This window comes from Lepidothrix coronata, unplaced genomic scaffold (genome assembly GCF_001604755.1).
Source record: "Lepidothrix coronata isolate B3197 unplaced genomic scaffold, Lepidothrix_coronata-1.0 Scaffold179, whole genome shotgun sequence".
NCBI lineage: Eukaryota > Metazoa > Chordata > Aves > Passeriformes > Pipridae > Lepidothrix > Lepidothrix coronata.
Window position 1 is genome coordinate 1,001,340 of NW_016690359.1, and position 23,041 is coordinate 1,024,380.

General features: G+C 42.5%; 1 protein-coding gene across 2 annotated transcripts in view; it reads left to right on the plus strand.

Annotated features, from left to right (window-relative positions):
* Positions 1–23,041, plus strand: part of MSRA (methionine sulfoxide reductase A) — a 256,046-nt gene that overhangs the window by 146,158 nt on the left and 86,847 nt on the right. For both annotated transcript variants that reach the window (XM_017830482.1, XM_017830483.1), the window contains exons 4-5: positions 2,562–2,666; positions 18,525–18,631. In XM_017830482.1, coding sequence (XP_017685971.1) covers positions 2,562–2,666; positions 18,525–18,631 — 212 coding nt within the window. The remainder of the gene's footprint in view (positions 1–2,561; positions 2,667–18,524; positions 18,632–23,041) is intronic.

Sequence of the window (23,041 nt, forward strand, 5' to 3'; positions counted from 1 at the left end):
CTTTTCCCTTCTTTTTCCTCATATGTGTACCCAGCTGATTGGTTTTGTTCCCACTAAAATTGTTGGGAAGTAGAAGTGCTTCCCACCAATGACCAAGATTGTTCTTACTACAAATAACCACAGCTAATTCTGAAAGAAAATCCACCAGATTGTGGGAAGGCTTTGAGGAAAATTAGAGGTGAACCAGGTAGGACCAGCAGGATTATTTCCCTTCTGTTCCTCTGAGGATGAATATTGATTTGAAATAAGTTCGAGGATTTTTTTTCTTGAGGTCAGGTTGTAGTTCTCAGAGTGACACCATTATTTCCTTATTCTGAGGGAAAAAAAAATGCTGATTCTTTGAACTTCTGGATTAGTCAGAGCAGACAGTGTTGACAAGGTGTAATTGCTGCTTCAGTCGAGAGGGAAGGTAATGCCTCTGTTGTTTCAAAGTTCTTTAGGCAATTCTCCTGTGATCTAAAGCTGTTCATCTTTGAAAAGCAATCTGCTCCTGAGTGAGAGGAACCTTTCATAGGCTTCACTTTGGCTTACAAAAAATAAAAATAAAACCAGAAATAAAAATAGAAATAAAAATAAAAATTAAAATATCAAAGTTAGAAGTCACTCCTTAATCTTTTTTTAGTTGTACAGTGTTGGTTTGCAAGATCTGGACACACCACTGGCTGGTTGCTCTCCTTCCTTATCTCCACCAGCAACAAAAGTCCCAACCTGGGCTTCAACGATGGCAAAATTCATTATTTTCACTGATGGTCCATATTAAACCAGGAGATCTGGAATAAATTCCATCCCTGACCTAAGGTCAGTTCTTGCCATGATATGAAAGACCATTTCACTTTATTATTAAGCCAATTATCTCTGACTTGTGTTTTTATTCTGCTAAATATCTGATCCTTCCTGCTTCCTACCAGCAGGATCTGACTTTAGATAACGAGCTGCTTCCCTGGACTGCAAAAGGCAGAGTGTGAAAGAGGGAATTGGGTCACCCTGTGCCTGGACAGTGCCTGGAGGATGGGATGACACGGCTTTACATGGAATTTGATGTTCTCTTTTAATCTCAGTGAGCTGATCTTGGTTAGACTGTGAAGTACATGAGATAGGAACCAATTTGTCTTTATCAAAATCTAGATTACAGATATCCCAGATGTGTCTTCTTTTAGTCCTCTGCATTCCAGACTAAATTTGATCCCAGTTTTAAATTCTTTTTTATGAGCTAGACCAGCTCTCTGTGCCTCATTTAGGTTTTCTTCATTTCAGGTGCCCATTAGCTGATAAAATGCTGTCACACTTTTCCCCATCATGTCTCTTTAATATATCCAAAGATCCTTTTTATTTTTTCTACTTTTTTTTTTTTTTAATTTAATTCACATTTCTCTTGGTACTGAATTGGTGTTTCTACTGAGCCCTCCTCAGATTACTCACAAATTCTGATTTTTTTTGTTTGGTGACAACTCATTCAGGACCCATCACTGGGCCAGAATCACCTGGTTGCTGCCCTGCATGAAATTCAACAATTCTACTGAAGTCAGTTGAGTAAATCTGGAGTTTCTGTTGGTATAAATGAAATAAAAGCCTCCCTGGTGTGATCAAAGAGTTTGTTATATCCCCACCAAAAGGCAGATGTGGTTGTCCAGCTTATTTATTTTAGTATTTACTTATTATGATTTCAGTGAAGAATAAGATTTTTTTTGCTCATTCATGGATATATAATGACAACAGATATGCCTAATTTCTTAAATAATGATAATATATATAAAATAAAAAATGCTTGTGTAGCGCTCAGTGCAAGGGACTTTCACCCTGAGAGGTCTAAACACACCAATATAACTATTAATTAGAATTGAATTATGTAGCCTTCATATTTTCTGAAGGTGGATCTTTCATTATGAGTCATAAACACGTAAGAAATGAAAAAATTCTGTTCACAGTGTAACTGAAAAATAGGCATAATATTTTTTTATGTGCTGTAACACCTGCTAATCTTCCTTGTCCTTCATCTGCTGTCATAAAGTTTAAAGTTCAGACTCTGACTCTTTTGGCTCTGTTGGCATCAGTGGTTTGGATATTGTGAATTAACTTGAAATTATTTGCGTGACCTTGTGTAAACACACCCTTGAAATTTGCTTTTATAATCAATATTATTGCTGTTATATAGTAATTATGATTATTTTATTATCAATTCTTTTATCCATATCCCCCCAGAAACAAACCTAATTTCAGAATTTCAAGACAACTTAGACACACACGTTTTTATGTTTTAATGCTCTATTTGGAATATTTAAAATATTTTACTAATTTTTGGTTACAAACATATAAAAAGTATTAATTTTTTTCTCCTTTAACTGCTGTAATGTCATCTCTCTCTTACCTTATTGCCTCTCTGGATGGTTTATTCATGATGGCCTTGTCCGAACAGGTATAAAATCGTGTGTGAAAAACTTAATAAATGGTGGCAAATCAGAATAATTTTAGGGAAATAGAAAAGGGTTGTGCTCTGTATCTCAGGTAAAAAAACCTGAATATGCCCTGGCTAATTCTCCCCTGATTTTATTGTGTCTTTGAAGGCAGGACTGGTCACACCGAGGCCGTTCGAGTGGTTTATCAGCCAGAAAACATCAGCTTTGAGCAACTGCTCAAGGTCTTCTGGGAGAATCACGACCCGACACAAGGTAGAGTGATGAGTGAGCCAGTATTTAATTATCTTACTAATTACAGCTGGGATAATTAGTGTTTGAGCTGCATGGAAGAGATGAACCTTGAAATCACACTGGAGCTCAAGAATATGATTGCAGACATTTATTGACAGGGAAAGAGAGGGAGAGAGAGAATGAGAGCACAGAACCTCACAATGCCCCTCCTCCCTTCCAGCTGGCTGGGCTGGGAAAATTCCCACAGAGTGGCTCAGGAGACAATGGAAAATTCTTTTCAACTTTGATTATGACAATTTACGCTGTAATGTCTTTTGTCCCTTAAATTAACGTGTATTTCTTTGCAGATTCAAAACCTCTATTATTTTATTTTATTTCATTTCATTTTATTTCATTTCATTTTATTTCATTTCATTTCATTTTATTTCATTTCATTTCTACAAGTCATAAAAATTTTGGCGTTTTCTGTTCTTCAATGATACTGAATATACTTTCTGATTAGAAAAAGGGAGCAAAAAGAGGTGAGAGATGGTGTGTGGAGGCACCAGTGGATCATTCCATCTATTTGCCTGATTCAAACCCTTTAATTTGATTTATCTTTCTTGGAAAGGGCTTTGTGGTGACATTTCCCACATCTGTGCAAACAGCAATGGGAAACTGTGTTGAGAAAACATTTTGCCTGTTTATGTAGTTCCAATAAACATCATCCTTTCTACCATTTCCCAGAAATACTGCACACAGTAACTCATTGCACTGTTTTAACAGCTCTCATAATGATGCCACTTGTTACTACATCTGGGAATAAGAAAAAAATGCAGTTGATACCTTCAAAATGTGATGCCATTCCTAGGAAAGAGTAACTCTGAGAGGGATTCAGGGATTGTTGTGGATAAGTGTCTTTCAGTGAGCCCAGAGCACAATGCAGAGATAAAAGTGGTTGTTGAAACTCTTTTTTGTATGAAAAGGGCCTTAATCAGGAGTGTTAAAGCTGTTTTCTCTCTGCAGGGTCAGTAAAATCAGAACATTTTGTGCAGCTCCTGAGTTGCCATCTCAGGGATCATATGGAAATACTGCTGGGCATTTGAAGAGGGACAGAGAAAGGGTACAGAGCCCAGAAAACCAGCCTGGTGCTGGGAATAAACGCGTTCTACTAGTTGAAGAGACACAGCACTATGTCAGGAGAGGTTCAGGTTGGATCTCAGGAAAAGGTCCTTCCCCCAGAGGGTGGTGGGGCACTGAACAGGCTCCCTAGGGAATGGTCACTTCCCAGGGCTGCCAGAGCTCAGGAAGTGCTTGGACAACGCTCTCAGGGACAGGGTGGGATTGTTGAGGTGTCCTGTGCAGGGCCAGGAGTTGGATTGGATGATCCTTGTGGGTCCCTTCCAGCTCAGGATGTTCTGTGAACACCAGGATCAAGGAACCCTTGCAGGAACCTGACAGTGAGTTGACAACCCGACCCCTGATAAACCAGGACAAGCTCCAGTAGCTGGAAGCCGAAGTTTGAAAAGTTCCACCTCGGAATAAAACAGCTTCACATCTCCCAGTGTAATTAAACACTGGAGTCTTTTTCCATCACCATCATTTCAAGTCTCTGAGATGAGATAATTTATCAGTTTAAAAGAGGTGCTTGATTCGAGTCAGGAGAAGAAATTCTGTGTCTGTCAAGGGTGGTGGCCCACACTGGTGATTTATGAGCCTCCCTTCCCAACCCCTTCCCTTCTGCCTGGTTCGGGGACATTTGTCTGCACATCCCTGGAGTACTTGCAGCTCTGCATTAAGACAGACCCACCATGGAAGAGGGTTGGAACTGGTCTTTAAGGTCCCTTCCAAACCATTTCTCTGATTCAACATTAACCATCCTCACTTCATGCTCTTGGGCCTTCCTGGTTTGCTCTGAGGGGTCAGGAAGAGGTTTTCTCCCTTGGTTTTTTTTTTTTGATTATTTTTTTCTTTGGATTATCAGAAGCTGACCTTCACCAGAGGGTGACTTCTTTCTTTCAGCCTGGAAAAGGGAAAGGTTTCAGGTGACATAATTGAGGTCTTCCAGTACCTGAAGGGAGCCTACAAGAAACAGGGAGAGAGGCTATTTACAAGGGCCTGGAGTGACAGGAAAAGAGGGAATGGCTCCAAACTGACATAAGATAGGTTTAGATGGCATATTGAGAAGAAATTCTTGGCTGTGAGGGTGGTGAGGCCCTGGCACAGGTTACCCAGAGGAGCTGTGGCTGCCCCTGGATCCCTGGAAGTGTCCAAGCTGGGTTAGACAGGGCTTGGAGCAAGCTGGGCTAGTGGAAGTTGTCCCTGCTCATGGCAGGGAGTTAGAATGGGATGGTCTTTAAGGTCCCTTCCAACCCAAACCATTCTGGGATTCTGTGATTCTATGGACTGCTTGTTTTGATACAGCAGAGGTTCCTATTTTGGGATAATTGGTCCACATGTCTTGCTCACGTGTTTGGATTCATCCTGATTGCCAGAGCTGGGAGCTGATGGGCAGGAGCGTGAGATTCTTCACCTTCCAGAGCAGTATGAGGAATGGATTTCTGCTGGAATAATTTGGACAACCACCCCCTAACCAGTCACCTGCCATGTCTGTAGCCTTGGCTTTGGTAGGGTGTGGTTGGGCTCAGCCTGTGGCCCACATAGAATAAAGGAGTTCAGGGCTTTGGGCTGACTGGAGTTCACTACCTGGACACAGTGGTGTGTGGATGAAGTGTAATCATTGTGGTAACAGGTTAAATCAGTTCACCAGATGATTTTATGGTTCCTTCTGGCTTTAAACCAAAGTAAAATGGTGACATTATATCTTTGTATTCCCCTTGCACTCTCAGTAACTGAGGTTCAAATTAGTCCCAGTCTGTGCTGTCAGAAGGTTGGGTGCTGGTGGGTGTGTGATTCACTCTTTGATTTCTGGTAGCTGGGGAAACATCACCTAGTTATCCCAGGCCCAGGGCCACGCTAATGTGGCTGTATTCCCTCTGGGATGTGAGCTCCCATCTTGGTATTCCCTCTGGGATGTGAGCTCCCATCTTGATATTCCCTCTGGGATGTGAGCTCCCATCTCTGCCTGACACCGAGCTGTGGAGGTACCCATGTCACTCACAACTGTCTCAGGCATCTTTGTGGCACTGCAGTGCTTGGTGTAAACATTCCTAAACCTTAACTAAGCTTGGAATAGAATTTCCAAGTGGTTCTTCTGTAATAATTTGCCAAAATTGAGAGCATCACTTTACCCCCTGAGATGATGGGAGCGTTCTTGGAAGACTTTGTACAACACAGCCTTGGACAGGTTGCTTTGCCTGTGTATTTTTATGGTTCCTTAATGCTGTGCCAGGGGAGGTTCAGGTTGGACATCAGGAGGAATTTCTTCACTGAAAGGGTGGTCAGGCATTGGAAAGGGCTGCCCAAGGAGGTGGTGGTGGAGTCCCCATCCCTGGAGGTGTCTGAGAAACAACTTGAAGTGCCACTCAGTGCTCAGGGCTGGGTGACAAGGTGGGGATGGGTCAAAAATTGGACTTGATGATCTCTGAGGTCTTTTCCAACCTAAGTGATCCTGTGTTTCTGGTCTGTGTTCAAGAACTTTGCAAAGCTCATCCCATCTCTGCCACCTTTCTTGATTTGAGGAGAACTTAAGCCACGAGGTCCCAGTGTCAAATTTCTTAGTTCTATAAGACAGAGATGGGATGTTTATCTCCCCTTTCAAATTTGAGCAAAACATCTTTCAGGTGGGATTGTTTCTTTGCCTTGATTTGCATCTCCTCCCTGTTTTTAGCTGCCTGTGGGAAATGTGGTTTTATGTAAAGACAATGAAAGTGAGTTAACTCTCTGACCTGCAGTATTTTTCTCCTTCCCTGAGGTTCAGCTGTGTGCACACAGTGAGTTTTATTTAGGCAGCCTTATGGGAATGCAGGACTTGGTCTGTCAAAGAGAAGTTTTTTACTAAGTGGATAAATTAGAAAGATTTCTTATTCATGAAGTTCAGCACAGTCTTTGGCTGAATCCAGTATCTCATACAGCCAGGGAATGCTGGACTTCTTGAGTACAGCTCTTACTCCAGAGTATAAGAGCTTTGTCTGTTTTATCTTTTTCCAGAAGCTGGGGTAACACCATTTCATCCCTTCTACCCCCAACAGAGATAACGCACTTGTATGATTGTTTTGATGTCATTAAACATCAAATATGTACATTCTGTTGCAGATAAAGACCTTCCAAATATCAGCCTGGTTGGTACCAAGTTGCTAAAGAGCACAGACTGGCAGTCCTGTCATTCATTGTTGTAGGAGGGCATTAATATTCAGAAATTCCTGCTTTCCAAGCAGTTGGCCTTTAAGATGAGACTGACATCTCACTGGGATTCGAATTGTCTCTGGGAAGCAGCCTGGCTCTTGTTTCATGAAGCTCTTGAGTGTGAGGATTGTACAGAAGTCAATTGAAAAGCAAGAACCTTTGATCAAGTCAAACAGTCTCTGAGTTGAAAGAGATTCTCCCAGATGAGCATCTCCTAAGCGTGGGGCCCTGATAAAGTCCTCTTGACTATTAATTTAGGCTCTATTTTATAATTCATTAGAATTGGGATCCTGAAAAAGCAACAAACAACCCCGTGACTTCTGCCAAGTGGCATATGGCTGTCATCTCTGCTCAGCCTCTGGTGCTGGGAGCAGCATTCCTTCCCTCCCAGGGATGATCTTATCTACCAGAGGATTGCTCTGTATAGCTCTGTAAGTGCTCTGAGATCGTTGTTTCTTTGTCATTCATACAGAAGAGGAGAATGGTCATGATAGGCTGAAAATATAGCAAAAAAAGAAATCTTCCGACTAATCACTTTGTGGATAATTTTGTTTTTCTGAAGTTTCTAGATGTGTAGGGCAGAGTCTGTGTTGGCTGTTTTTTGCTCTAATGGGGCCAACCTTCAGAACTTTCCAGGTTTTTTGAAGATATAAGCCTGCCTCTCCTTAAAATTGCACCCTGGCAATGGTTCTGCTGGGACAGTTTGTGTTGTGCCTCAGGCTGCGTTTCAGGATTGCTGTAAACTAATCTTTGACTTCACTGTCAGGGAAAAGGGCAATTTGCTCCTCTTTCCCAGGGCTTTCCACAGGATACAACCTCTGTGCTGACACTGGCAATGTCAAAGTCCTCTGCTCAAGCTGAAAATCAACCCTGCATGAATGGAAGTGAAATGGGATTTTCAGCCAGGATTTAAATCGCCAGGAGCGTGACTGTAAATGGGACCACCCTTCTGGCATCTGCCCTGTCCTGCAGTGCATGAGCCAGTTCCAAACCCCACTGTGCTTATGTTCAGGGAGGAACATGTCATATTTGATCTGATCAGAAAGTTTGGCCACTCTTTGTGAGGTATCAAAATCTATTTCTCCAAACCTTTGGAAAAATCAAGCTGATACCAGAGGAGCGTGTTTGCTGTGGTGCCAAGGTGACTCCTGTAAAGCATCTCAGTGTTCATGGTTCTCCTGACCCTGGGTGAAGTTCTTTGTGTGTCAAAAATTTCAACCCACTCCAAGAAGACTTTAAAGAAAGACTCATTGGCTGTTCAGAGGTCAAGCACGCAAAAAACCTTATTTATCTGTAGAGCAACCTGAGATAGTGGAAGGTGTCTCTGCCCATGGCAGGGGGTGGAAAGAGATCTTTCAGGTCCCTTCCAACCCAAACCATTCTGGGATTCTATGAAAACCCATTTGGGAGAAATGAAAAATCCTTTGCCTCCCTTAGCTCTTTTCTTTCCTGAGTACCACCCAAAACAGGTGCTTGTTTAGGTAGTTCTGCTCCCCACGTTCATCAAGAGCACCCAATCCTTCCCAGCCCGTATCTTAGGTACGACTACAGTCCCCTGTTGTACACAAATCCCACCCTTTTTTCACTCCTTCTGCCTTCCTGTTTGGATTTTTTGAATTAGTGGCAGGAGCTGAGAGTAGTTTTGGCCGCCCTTTGACAAAATGGGGTGAAGGGCAAAGCCACCCATGGCCACCCAGGAAACTTCCTTGTGGCCTCACAGGTTCTTTGTGAACATACAACACCCAAAGTCACTGTGAGTAATCCCATTCCCCCCTCCTGTCCTGGAGAAGTCCTTATCTTGCCTGTGTCTGTGCAGGAAATGTAAGCAGCACTGATATTTTTCCAGCAGTTGAGGACCATCTGTCCTACAACAAACTCATCACCTGCCAGATCCGTTCAGAACATCTCTGAGCCCATATGTCTTGTGTATACATGAGAAAGAAAAGATGTACAAGCCTTTTCTCCTCCCTTTGACCTTCCAAACGCGCTGGCATTTAGCCTTAGTGCTGAGACAGGAATTCTCCAGATTAATATCTGCTTTTCGTTGTGCTGACCCACTTTAGTTGCCGAGGGTATATTTATTTCTCACCAGTTTTTGAAGGATTGTACTTTTTTTAGGCATTGCATAAGGAATCTATCATCTGCAAATAATTAAAATTAGACACTAGAAATGACATTGTATTGCTAATGAGCAGATGTGTCTACTTATACCAGTGGAAGAACAGCTGTACACATAAAAAACGCTACAGCGACCCTAAAGCAGCATTATGAATTCTGCTACAGGCCTGGAACTTCCTTTAGAGATTAAAGGGGGAAAAAAGAGAATCTCTCCCTGTAAAATATAACCATTTTTTATCTTTTTCCTTTACATTTCTCTCACTTGCTTCCCTTAATAATTCGAATTAAATTTGCAAGTCTCAGATTAAAGCACCTTTGTCGTGGATTTCGAGGGTTATTAAGAGCCTTGATGGTTTCAGCATTATTAAAGGTGTAACAAAAACACAGCAGAAATACAAAATCTATTGTCACCAGGCATATTAAATATATTCAAAACAGAATTACCAACCCCTCAGGGAGCCATTCTTGGTCCAATACTCTTCAATATTTTCATTAATGACTTGGAGGATACAGTGGAGAGGATGCTAATTAAATCACTGGCAAAGACATTGCTGGGAGGCTCCTGAAGGAAGCGACTAAAACACAGCTCTGTGTTGATAAATGAACAAAAGCCATGGGAGTCGATGTGCTGGGGCACAATAAAGATAAATGTGTCTTGGTTCCTGCAGGTTTGAACGTTCAACTGTGCACTGAGTTCTTTGGTGGGAGACGGTGACTTCTGAGACAGTGTCTTCTCTTGACTTCGTGTTCTTCTAATTCCTGCTCTTTCCAATGAGATGCCAGTGGTGGGACAGTTGACTGATGTCAACCCATCCCACCAGCATCCACTTTAGTCCCTTGGCCGTAATCACCTCCAAAATACCTGTAGTAAAGTCAGTAGTAAAGTCTTTGCCAGTGATGTTCACCCAGTGCTGCACTTTGAGGATGCAGCTTCACTTCTCTCATGAACCAAAATGTCTCATGTTCTGTTGTTCCCATTCTTTGTGTTCCTCTAGAGCTAAACAAGCATTAAAAATAAATCGGTGTTATTAGACTGCTTTGGGTCCCCAGGAATTTTAGCTGTCGTGACCTAATTTGCACGTTGGACTCTTCTTATCCATGTAAATTGGAATAGACTTTTACTGGCCTATATTTCCAGTTTGGGAGATGTTTCCCTTTTCTAATGAAGGGAATTATTAGGGTGGTTGCTGACAAGGCTGAGTTCTTTGCACTGTGAGGTGCTGAATCAATTCTGGCTCAAGAGCAAAATTCCTTCTGGGCTCTGAGTTCTTCTTACCTTTAAACTACTTTTAGGCTGTTTGTTTCATATCTGACAAGGATGTGTCAACCAGTTCCCCAGAACTACTAAAAATTAGCTTTATCTTTCAGTATTGTGAAGGTCAGTAATCAAATAGTTCCTTGAGGATGAGAAAATGTTTCCTTGAAGATGAGATGGGGCTTGGAGCAACCTGGGATAGTGGAAGATGTCCCTGCCCGTGGCAGGGGGTTGGAACAAGATGGTCTTTAAAGGTCCTTTCAACCCAAACCATTCCATGATTCCATGAAGCTGATGTGGTGGGAATAACAGCCTCTAGATTTTCATGTGTGTTTATAGAATTAGAAAAGAGCAACCTCAGAATGTGTTTTCCTGCAGAATTTTTGGATGGACTCTTCCTAATCTTTAGGCAAGGAAAGCAACGAAGTCGAAACAAAGTGATACCAAACATTCTTTTCTTCTTCAAATAACTCACCAGTGAATTTACTGTACTTGGGTCTAGAAATCTGAGGCACTGAAGCGTGGCTTCATTAATCATAGTTTACGGTGATTATTAGTAGGCTTTTAATCTTTGTTTTCGTGTATAATTAGGTACAAGAGGTCAAAGCTGACTCTCTTCTGAACAACAATATTTTCAGTGAATGACTGTTTTTCCCCGCCTGCAATTTTCTCCTGCATATTTATAAGAGCTCAGTTGTCTGTGTTGGGAGAGAGCAGTGTCCCCTGAGCTTATCTGCTGATAAAGGCGAATGACAACACTGTTATTTTTGTTATCACTAATTATTTTTATTGCTATTGCAACAGCACCTGGTGGATCGTAGTAGGTTTAGATTCACGGTGCTAACACGTGTCTGAATTGAGGCAAGACACCAGTGAACAACTGATAAATGAAGAGAAAAGAGAAGGCAAATAAAGAAAACAACACAAATGTGTGTGATTCCATAGCCAAGCCCTGTGCAGCACCAGACCTGAATTGTTGTGTTTCTTAATTGTATTTTTTCGCATGATCAGTTGTTTTCCAGCATCACAGCACAGCTAATCCATGGAGAAAATAAAACAGGCAAAGAGGGCCCAAATCAGATGCTGAAACAGAAATGTCTTTTTCCATGTCAGGTCCTCTTGTGCATTGTACCAGTTTCCATCTGTGCCACAGAAAATGTGGAGCATCTTTATGCCCTGTGTCGTGTCCTTCAGTCTCCTCCAGACATCTCTGCTCTGTGCACTTACTTGGGTTTGAAGAATGTTAAGATCTTCAGTCAGGTTGGTCTGACCAGTGTAGACGTGTCAGGTGGGATAAGCTGAGCTAAATCCAACTGAATTTAGATGTTTCCATAGGCATGGAGAGTCTCAGCACCCATGGATGTTGGTAGAGATTCAGTCAACACACCTGACTCTCCCCAAAGGAGGCATCTATGTTTGGGCAGCTTTTGGTTGCCCACACCTGGAAGCTGTTCCTGCTGCACCCATAAATATTGATAAAAATCTCACTCCCTTCCCATGTACACAGAATCATGGAATAGTCTGAGCTGGAAGGGGCCTTAAGGATCATCTCATTCCAACCTTGACACCTTCCACGATCCCAGGTTGCTCCAAGCCCCATCCAACCTGGCCTTGGATACTTCCAGGGATGGGGCAGCCACAGCTTCTCTGGGCAACCTGTGCCAGGGCCTCCCCACCCTCCCAGCCAACAATTCCTTCCCAACATCCCATCTCTCCCTGCCCTCTGGCAGTGGGAAGCCATTCCCTGTGTCCTGTCTCTCCATCCCTTGTTCCAGGTCCCTCTCCAGCTCTCCTGGAGCCCCTTTAGGCACTGGAAAGGGCTCTGAGGTCTCCCTGGATCCTTCTCTTCTCCAGGTGAACACTCCCAGCTCTCCCAGCCCGTCTCCAGAGCAGAGGGGCTCCAGCCCTTGGAGCATCTCTGTGGCTTCCTCTGGACTTGCCCCAGTAGGTCAAGGTTCATCCATCTCAGAGACAGATTTTTGAGAGAAGGCACCTTTCGAAAAGCCTAATGTCTCTTTATAACAGAAAAAGTCTAAAAACTTATCTAAAACTAATAATTTAACTTTTTATTAAAGTTAAAGCATGTTTGATTGAAGTTAAAAGTCCCCTACAATAAGTTTAGTGCCATTAGGGATCATTTATGATTATAATTCACTGTTCTATTCATCAGTTCTAGGCACTACTGGTAAATATGTATTTTCAATTAATAATTAGAAGTGGATTCGAATTCCTGTCTGCCAGTGACAGTTAGAACTTGAGCTTTTTGATATTCATTGAAACCAACCTGTGGGGTTTTTTTCTGGGCTCAGTTAGATCATGGACCTCCTTCAAAGGTCAAAGAGCGTTCAAAGAGCATTTAAGGAATGTTATATCTGAATGAATTAATAAATAATGAAGCATACAGGGAACTCTCAAATCAAGGCTTCCTTAAGCCTTTCTGGTTTTGTAATGTGAAGTTTTGTGATGTTTTGTATATGAACTGTTAGAGGAACAATATTGCATATGGCACGTGAATCCCAGAATGGGTTGGGTTGGAAAGGACCTTAAAGATCATCTCAAATACCATCTTCTTTTTTCAAAAGAAGACCAGAAATACAGTTTCCTCCTTGACACTGAAAACTGTGTATATTGAAAACTTTCTGAACCTTAGGCTCTGTTGACAGTGTAAAAGTTTCCTTTAATATGTCCAAGCTCATTAATGTATTTTTAACCTTCTGAAGAAACTCTTTTATATTTCATTTATCCTTCCTGCACCACAGCACCTTGAAAATCATCAAGAACTCTCAATCCACAGCCCTGTAACTAACTTCTGTCCTATTAACATTTTTCTCCTTTAATCATATGCTATAAAGAGTTTTACTTTCCCCTGGCAACTTTTAAGCTGTATAGATGTAATCATTATAGTGAGTGATGACATCAAGCCAGGGTGACATGGTGCAATTGATTTTTACTAAATAATTCTATGATGAGCTGGAAGAAGGAGTTTTATTAGTCTTAACTCAGCAAGGATTGATTGGGGAAAAGAAAACGACCAATCAGTGTATCAGGTTTCTGGGGGGATAAGAAAATAAGTGACAGCTGCAGAAAAGTCTATAAATCACAGAAAAAATTATGATAAAAATAAGAGCTGTGAACTGCCCTTTAAAATTTCACTGGATGGCAGAGAAGAGTCTCACAGACCTCAGTCATTTATCTCCATTATGCCTGGGATCCTCTGGGAATAGCAAAGTTGAAGGATGATGCCATTACTTTTTTTTATTATTTTTAAATGGAGAGAAGATAAGGAGTGGTGTCTAAGTATTACTTTCAAGTCATTAGAGGATTGAGTCTTCAAAAGAATTCCTTGATTTAGCCAATAAAATAAAGTGTCTTTTGCTTTGGCTTTCTACAGGTAATATATAAAAGATTCACCATTTTGAACCAGATTTGCTTGTTGGCAATTTCTTAAGAAAAAAGTACTGGGAAATATGTTTTTTTATTAATCACAGAATTACAGAATGGTTTGGGTTGGAAGGGACCTTAAAGATCACCTTGTTCCACCCCCCTGACCTGGGCAGGGACACCTTCCTCTATCCCAGGTTGCTCCAAGCCCCGTCCAACCTGGCCTTGAACACTCCCATGGGTAGGGAGTCCATATTCCAGTCCATATTCTGGTCCTTCAAACCAAAAGAGAGATGGTATTTACTGCTCTGATGCCAGAGAATATGGGGGAGACCAAAATTAAATCACCCCTACCCAGGTGCATCAGAAGATACCAAAGTGTTGGTAAGAGAGAGCTTTTTAGAGCCATTTCTTTGCCTGTTTTCTACGTTTGGGCAAATAACAGCTTTCCAGTGGAAATGTGTTCATATGCCATGGCAATCTCAACCTGGGAATCATTCCTTTTGCAGGATCTGGGAGAGCCTCACAGCTCCTTTTTCTTTCTCCCATCCTCTGGCCACAAATTTCTCTTTCATATAAAACAAGTGCTGAGCTCTTGAGGGCATTTAGTGATTAATTGGTGTTCTGGTCTCTGCTGGCACAGCGAGGACATTTTATGTTCTCCAGAGTGGTCCAGGCCGAGGTGCTTTGGTCAGCCAAAGTGAAAGACCTGGATATAATCCCTGCCCAACATCTAAACACACTCTTAGAGCTCCAGGTGCCCTCATCCTTCCTCATCCTCCAGAAATAAGAACTTACAGCAACTGGCCAGTGCTCACACAGGATTTGGGCTTATACACTTTGGCACCACATCCAAAACCCACATATTTTTGTCTCTTGCCAGAGAAGTGGAAATTCTCTACTTTTTTTATCAGCTCTGAAATCGGTCTCTCTGTCTAAACATCTCTTTGATGACAGATTTTGTGGCTGTTCCCAGCATAAAAGCTGATTTTCACTGTCTCAGGCACCAGCAGCAAGTGCCAGTCCTACAACTCCGGGGTATGTTTGTTCCTGTCCCTGTTGGATGTGTTCCTGATCACCTGGTCAGGGAGACAGGTATTTTCCCAGGGCAGGGGCGGAGTTTCCATCCCTGGAGGGATTTAAAAGCCATGTGGATGTGGCACTTGGGGACGTGGGTTAGTGGTGGCCTTGGCACTGATGGGAAATGGTTGGACTCAATGATCTTAGAGGTTAGAGGTCCAACCTAAATCATTCCATGATTCCTCAGGGGTAATATATTTTCTTAACAACTTTAGGAACCTGTGTATGATCTCAGCCTCAAATGAAAAGGAGGATCAGGCCCTACTGACAGATTTACCTATTTATTATGTCCTTCAGGAAGAGATTTATCCCCCGGAACTACCCTAAAAACTGTCCCTAAATTGTCAGGTTGAATGACTTTAAGACTTCTTGGAGCACAGTTGGAGGAAACCAGCATTTTCCTGATGTTCTGTAGGAATTATTCCTTCTGCCAGTTAAGAACTTAAGCACAAATACCTTGTGGAATTTTTAGAGAGCCAAGCACAGGTCACTTTTTATTCAGTAAATGTGGTTTTTTTAAAAGACAAGATTGTTAAGTTTGTTAAGCTCAATCATCCTACCACAGTTGTTTAGTAAATTGAATTTCTTGCCTTGTTTGCTACTCATTGAGTTAGTGTATCTCAGAAAATAGGACTTGCCAGAGGGTTTTAAAAAGTCAGTGATGGACCCTTGAGATGTCAGTTTGTCTGTGTGAGGGACATTACAAATAACAACAGCAACAGTGGCACTTGGTTGTGTCTATTACAAGGAATTTATTTTGTCATCCCAAAGTCTTTGTGGCTTAGATAATATATTAGTTATGTATTGGGGGAGATTTAGGTACAAATTAATTTAAGTAACAAGTGAAAATAAATGACATTTTAGCTTAGATGTTTGATCACATTAAAGCTGCACTTTGAGATAATACATAAAATGTCTGTTCAGTCTTCTTCGTTCCGTGGGGGTGGTTTAACAGTCCAAACCAGCATTTGGTTCTGGGAGGGGCTGTTATTGCACAGCCTGAATCCTCCTTAGCTTTCTACTTTCATCACTGACATGGTTCAGCTCTGGGAGTTTTTGTATCCTGGGCTGATCCCACAGCGTGGGCAGCAGGGGAGGGGGGGATTCTGCCCCTCTGCCCCCTCAGGTGAGACCCCACCTGCAGAGCTGCCTCCAGCCCTGGGGAACAACAGCACAAGGATGTGGAGCTACTGGAGTGGGTCCAGAGGAGGCCACAGAGATGCTCCAAGGGCTGGAGCCCCTCTGCTCTGGAGCCAGGCTGGGAGAGCTGGGGGGGTTCACCTGGAGAAGAGAAGGATTCAGGGAGACCCGAGAGCCCCTTCCAGTGCCTAAAGGGGCTCCAGGAGAGCTGGAGAGGGACCTGGAACAAGGGATGGAGAGATAGGACACAGGGAATGGCTTCCCACTGCCAGAGGGCAGGGAGAGATGGGATGTTGGGAAGGAATTGTTGGCTGTGAGGGTGATGAGGCCCTGGCACAGGTTGCCCAGAGAAGCTGTGGCTACCCCATCCCTCTTCAAGGACAGGTTGGATGGGGCTTGGAGCAACCTGGAATATTGGAAGGTGTCCCTGCCCATGGCAGGGGTTGGAATGAGATGATCTTTAAGGTTCCTTTCAACCCAAACTGTTTTATGATTCTCTGATTCTATGAAAATGTCTGTCCTTGATCTAAAGCCCTCAGGAATGGAATGTGGCTTTAGGTGCATTGCTCAAAGGAGAAACACTCTTTACTGCTTGAATATTGCCTTATTTCCCATCTGCATTTTTTTACACTTTGGCTTTCAATTACCCAACCTCATTAAACAACTTTGACAAGACTAAAGATCTTTATTTCTCTGGTTTTTTTCCCCCTCTCTAAATGTATTTTTAAACCAGAGTCAGTTCTTCCTTTAAATTTCTCTTCAATAAATTAATTTAGCTGACTTGCTTCTCCGTTACTCTGTCCTGGTGGCACATACATATATTAAATAATCTTATCTTCTCTCCCAGAGCACATGAGCTTGTGCTAAACTCATAGTCTTAAACTTATGGTAGAAATTAGCCCACTGTGGAGTGATCCCCCATTCAGAGAGATTTTTGTGATCTACTCCCTAGTTGATTGTTAAATAGTTTGTTAAGCAGTAAATAGATTTGTAAAATGTTAATGCTTAAGCTCAGACATCAATTAGCATTAACATATCCTGGCAAAACTAAGGCTTTCCTGACCTGGACTCATTTTGTTCCTAATTCTTCAGTAGCACTGGATTTACAAGAGCTCCCTGAAAAGCATTTGCAAAGGAATGAGCAAAACATTATCTGCCTGGCAGTTGACACTATTAAGTATTGATGAAGAGCACAGTCACTGTTTTTAGGTGTAATGATACAATTTACCAGTGAAAACGTCACCCAAATAATCAGAAAACTCTGTAACGTGTTTTGGTTTCAGATTCTTTTATGTAACTGTTGGTCATCAGAAGGAATTTTAGCCCTAATACGTATTTTAAAGTATTTCTGTATCTCTTTGTTCATAAATATTTCAGCCAGTTTTCATTTGTTTATTGTCCTGTCCTTTAAATCGTTTTTCTGTTGCCTTCTAAAGACAAAGAGAAATAAAACTTACCAGGATTTAATGAATAATAATATATTGATGTATCTTTTTCTCCAGTATCACAGGCTCTTTCTCTACCCTCTGCCCTTTGCTTGGGGGCTAGCAGGACATATATTTTCTTTTCCATTTCATCTCCATAGTCCTGAGAGTTGATGGAAATCTTCAAAGGGGCCTCTGTAGTCTGGTGGCAGTCACAAGCCAAACTCTGATGATTTCCAGTTTCACTTGTTTTTTTTCACTCACCCAAGTTCATCAACACCACCAGACAAAACTCAGAATTAACACATTTTATTACAGCAAAGCAAAAAATCATGTTCTTGAGTGCAAAATTGGGAACAAGGTGTGTTCCCAACAAGGTGCATAACACCAAACCCGATGCGGGCTGCTCACCTGAGGGGGGCAATCATCCTCTCTCTGCTTTGACCCATTATTTTATAGTTTCACAGGTAGAATCCATCTCACATTTTGGAGATTTGTACATGGGCAACTTCATACAACCAGCCTTTCGAAGGGATTATTTAAATATCACAAAACCTTTGTGCCTAAATTACCCATCCAGTCTGGCCTTGAACCCCTCCAGGGATGGGGAGTCCACAACTTCTCCAGGCAACCTGTGCTGAGAGTTACTGCTTTTCTCCAAAGGTATTTTGAACCTTTCTGCCATTAATTTGTACTCCTCCAGCACAAGAGAAATTATAAGCACTTGGTAAAATCAACATTTTTTGGTAAAATCAACATTTTTGGTAACTATTTGCATGGTTCAAAATGAATATTTTCAGATGGATTGCAGGGAGTGCAGCTGAATTACTGAAGGTTTTGCATCTGGATTTGACTGCTGTGTGATGTAATAAATGTGAAATGCTCATATTTCATTTGCATGTCATTTAAATGGATGTATCAATGTTGAATCTCTTCGGGACTCTTTAACCAAAGGCTTGGGCTTCCTAAAAATACCTGCTGGAAGAGGCTGTGCCAATCCAGCTGCATGGAACATCCTAAATTTAGTGGAAGGTGTCCCTGCCCATGGCAGAGCATTGGAACTAGATGGTTTAAGGTCCTTTCCAACCCAAACCGTGCTAAGATTCCATGAAATTCAGGTGTTTTGACCTTCTCCCAGCAGCCCAGGGAGGGGGAGAGGTTGATCCTCATGGTATTCCATGTTTTCTCTCTTTCCAGGGATGAGGCAAGGCAATGACGTTGGCACTCAGTATCGCTCGGCTATCTACACGTTCTCCCAGGAACAGATGGAAGCTGCCTTGAGGTCTAAGGAGGAATATCAAAAGGTAACACTGGGAAGGGTGTGGAATTCCTTCCCATATGAGCAGAGGTCAAAGATGTCACCAGTGAGCACAACATCACTCCTCGTGCTGTCCGTTTTCTGTGTTGCTACTGGAGCTCCTCGTTCCAATAATGAACTTGCATCACAGTTGCTTTAAATTCCAACTTTTATGAATGTGTTGGTTTGTGTGAGTCATTTTATAACCATTCAGAAAAACAGGTCCTTATGCAGAGATATTTTGAATCTCTGGAAGAGATTTTTTTCATGTGGCTGCACCAGAGCAGAAAACCGTGGTCCTAAAGCTATTCCAGCATCTCTGAACCCTGTAGGTTCAGAAGGGTGAACCCAAAATCTCAGACCCAAGAGTTCCTGAATGTTGAGGGAAGGTCCTGATCAATATTTGAGCTGCATGACTCAGGATCACCCACCTGCTGCTTATAAGTTGCTTCTATGAAGCCATTCCATAAATGTCTGTGATGGGATGTGACAGCCCATGACTTACTAAGAGTATTTGTTTTGACACAAGGATTTGTGTGAGAGAAGATCAACCAATTCCCTTTCTGTACAGCCCTGTTTTTCAGGGAAGATGGATTCTGTCTCTTCCCTGCCACATAAGCCATTATTTAACTAAAGGCAGGGGGATTAGTGTCCTGCAGTGTCTCTGCGTTGTGGTTGCTGTCTGAGCTGCCTCGTGCTCTTTTCAAAGCAAGATCCAGATTCTACAGAAGAGAAATAGAAATTCTTATGACTTTTATGAAATAGAAATTATTTTCATTTCTTTGGAATATAAATGCTTATAATTTATATGAAAAAAACCCACTCAGCCTGGGTCATCAGATCACTGGACTTAAATAGTGCTAAAAGAATCTCAATGTTCATATGCTGAATTATATGATGACTTCGCTTGTGTTATGTTAAAGGACCAGGAGCCGAGGTGAATATTTAATGTTAAAAGTAAACAACTGTATTTTTTATATGCCAGTCAGAAGGCCCAAAGAGGAGGTTCAGGTGCTGAAACCCTGTGCAGCAGTTTGGGGTTCCCCAATGTGTGTGTGACTGGGGGGGTTGAGCTCTGGGGGAGCTCGTAGGGCTGGTTCCTACCTACAGTCGGAATTATTTTGTGTGCAAAGAGGTGCTCTGAACTGCAAGTAAATAAACTGAAAGTCTTTCTTAGCAGTGTGAGAACTGTGCTTGTAAATGAGGTGTTCAATGACATATTTTCTCCTGAGTAGCTGAACACATGGGGAGAAGTCAGTCTTGCAGATGTTTATGTGATTTAACAGAGTGGTTTCGCAAGGTTCACTGTTCATATTTGTCATTCAGAACTTTTTTTTCTCGTTATTTCCCTTAGATCCACTGCTTTTTCAAATTCCTTTTATTCCTTTCTGTTAGAATCTGCTGACCAATATCACCCTGCAAATCTTACAGCTTTAATTTGCTTTCCCATCTCTTTTATTCTCTGCTGTTATTTGTCATTAAATAAATACTGACATGAAAGCAAAATTGCAAGGTAGGAGATTGCAAGATGATATTACAGAAATTTCCATCATCAAATAGATTTCCTTAATGGCACCATTTAAAATTTACCTACTTTGAAGTCTATCACCATTTGAAAAGTGTGTATAATTAGTACATTTATATAATTAGGCACAACTGTAAGTGAGCACATGTAGAGTTTGTTTTTGCACTGAAGTGGAGAAGGAAGGGACGGTGTTGCCAGCTGAGGAAATACAGCAAATATGTACTGAAATTCCTTGGGGATCTGTGGTTCCTATGTATTATTAACAACAATATCTACAGTATTATCTACTGAGGTATTGCAGGAGCAGTGGAGTGGTTGCATGGGAAACACACTGAGCAAACAATTTGTTCAGGAATCCCTTTTCATATTAAATGTTTTGCATTACATGATTTTAATGTAAATCTAATACAACCACTTCCCTTATTATTGCAGCAATTTAAAATAAATATCAGGCTCTTCTGGCAGTGACACGTGCCAGATAATCATGGATAAAAACACGTGGGAATGGCACAGTGCTTGATTTTTCCATGCACCGAAGGGGGAAAGGGCTAACAAATACTGCAAGTACAATAACTGCACTGTGTATGGGTGGCTCTGGAGTTTTTTGGCACAGCAAAATTATAAACCCAAAGTGTCATTTGTTTGTTTGTTCCCTGGATAATTGTGCATGTGCTCTTGAGGTGTTTGTGAGCTGATGACCTGGAAGAGAGCTAAGAATGGCCTTCAACCAGAAAATGATATAGAGGAAGTTGGTTTTTTCCAGAAAGATGGGGAGAGTTGATAATTTAAAGGAAATAATTTTGTTTACTGAGGATAGAAACCATCCAACCCCAGTCTTGAATTCCTGCCCCCAAGACTGGCTGCCTGAGGCACTGGCTTCTCCCTGGAGGATGGAGAGTGTGTTCAACTCTGTGTTTAGCAAACAGCACGGGCTGGAAGGAGCAGAACAAACCAGTTTGGACCAAAATGGGTGTTTCAAGAGGGTTTGATCTTCAGTAGCTGTAGTTGGTCCTGCCAACCACGAGCAGGTGAAGTCAACACCTTGGTACTGGGCACTGCTGAAGCCAGACCTCAAATCCTGGGGGGCAATTTTGGGCCCCTCCATTCAGGAAAGACATTGAAGGGTTGGAGCGTGTCCAGGGAAGGGAATGGAGCTGAGGAAGGGGCTGGAGCACCAGGAACGGCTGAGGGAGCTGGGGGGGCTCAGCCTGGAGAAAAGAGGGATCAGGGGGGACCTTCTGGCTCTGCAACTCCCTGACGGAAGGGGGGAGCCGGGGGAGGGAATGGGCTCTGCTCCCAGGGAACAAAGGACAGGATGAGAGAGAATGGCCTCAATTGTGCCAGGGAAGGATTAAGTTGGATAACAGGAACAATTTCTTTCTGGAAAGGGTGGTCATCCATTGGAACAGGCTGCCCAGGGCAGTGGTGGAGTCCCCATCCCTGGAGGGATTAAAAGCCGTGTGGATGTGGCCCTTGGGGACATGATTAGTGGTGGCCTTGGCCGTGCTGGGGAACAGTTGGACTCGATCTTTGAAGGCTTTTCCAGCCTAAATGATCCTGTAATTCTATATTAAATGACAATGAAGAGGAGATTTATTACCAGCCTGGGAATGAGAGTCAGGATGTGCCCTGAGCCCAAGGATCCTGCAAGGTTGCATCTATTTCGAGTTGTGAAACTTGTTGCTGATTCCTGCAGCTGCTCCAACAGCTGAGAAATGGCATCACAGCCCTGAATATGCATCGAGCTGCGTGTCTTTAGCTGCTGATGAAGCTGAGAACATGCAGTCAGAGTCAGCCAGGGCTGATATATATTCTAATACAATAGTGTTGCTGGTAAATGGTAACACAATGTAAGTGTAATCAGAAAAACATACAGTGAGGGCCAAGGCTTGGTGAAATCACTGTGAATGAGCTGTTCCATCAGTTTTGCCTGAAGCTGAAGTTTTTTAATACAGTTGAACCTGAGGTTACTCAATTTTCAAGACAGTTGCAAGCTGGATTTGGTTTTCAAATGAATTATCAAGGCAATTGTAATCCAGGGAGTGAAATCAAGGTGGGAAGAAGTTTGTATTATTTTTTTTTTCGGAATCAGAGGCTGCATTTGTTTTGTGAAGCACTAACTGTGTGTTTTAAGTTTCCAAGAATATACTGAGTCCCTCCCCTCCTTTGAATCACAAAATGTTTTGGATTGGAAGGAACCTTAAAGCCCATCTCATTCCAACGCCCTGCCATGGGCAGGGACATCTCCCAGTGTCCCAGGTTGTTCCAAGCCCTGTCCAACCTGGCCTTGGACACTTCCAGGGATCCAGGGGCAGCCACAGCTTCTCTGGGCAACCTGTGCCAGGGCCTCACCACCCTCCCAGGGAAGGATTCCTCCCCAGTATCCCATGTAACCCTGCCCTCTGGCAGTGGGAAGCCATTCCCCCTTGTCTTGTCCCTCCATCCCTTGTTCCAAGTCCCTCTCCAGCTCTCTTGGAGCCCCTTTAGGCTCTGGAAGGGGCTCTGAGGTCTCCCTGAGCCTTCTTTCCTCCAGGCTGAACCCCCCCAGCTCTCACAGCCTGGATCCAGAGCAGGGGTGATGGATGGAGCTGTTCTGCAGGATAAGGGAAACAGGGAACCAGCACTGGCCAGCAGAAGATGCAACAGTCTCTGCAGCTCAGCAGTTGAACAGATATTGTGAAACTTCCATAAACTTGTGGGATGATGTGGGAACAAACCAGCAATACCCTCAGGTACAAACCCAAGAGTTTTATATTTGATATTAGAGAAAAGAGATTGAAAAACTGGAGTTTTCTGGCCAGTGCAATGAGCTTTGGAGCAGCAGCTACAAGAGATGAGGGGGTTGGGATTGTATTTGTGAAGCTGGAGTAAAGGTTCTTCACAGACCTTTGA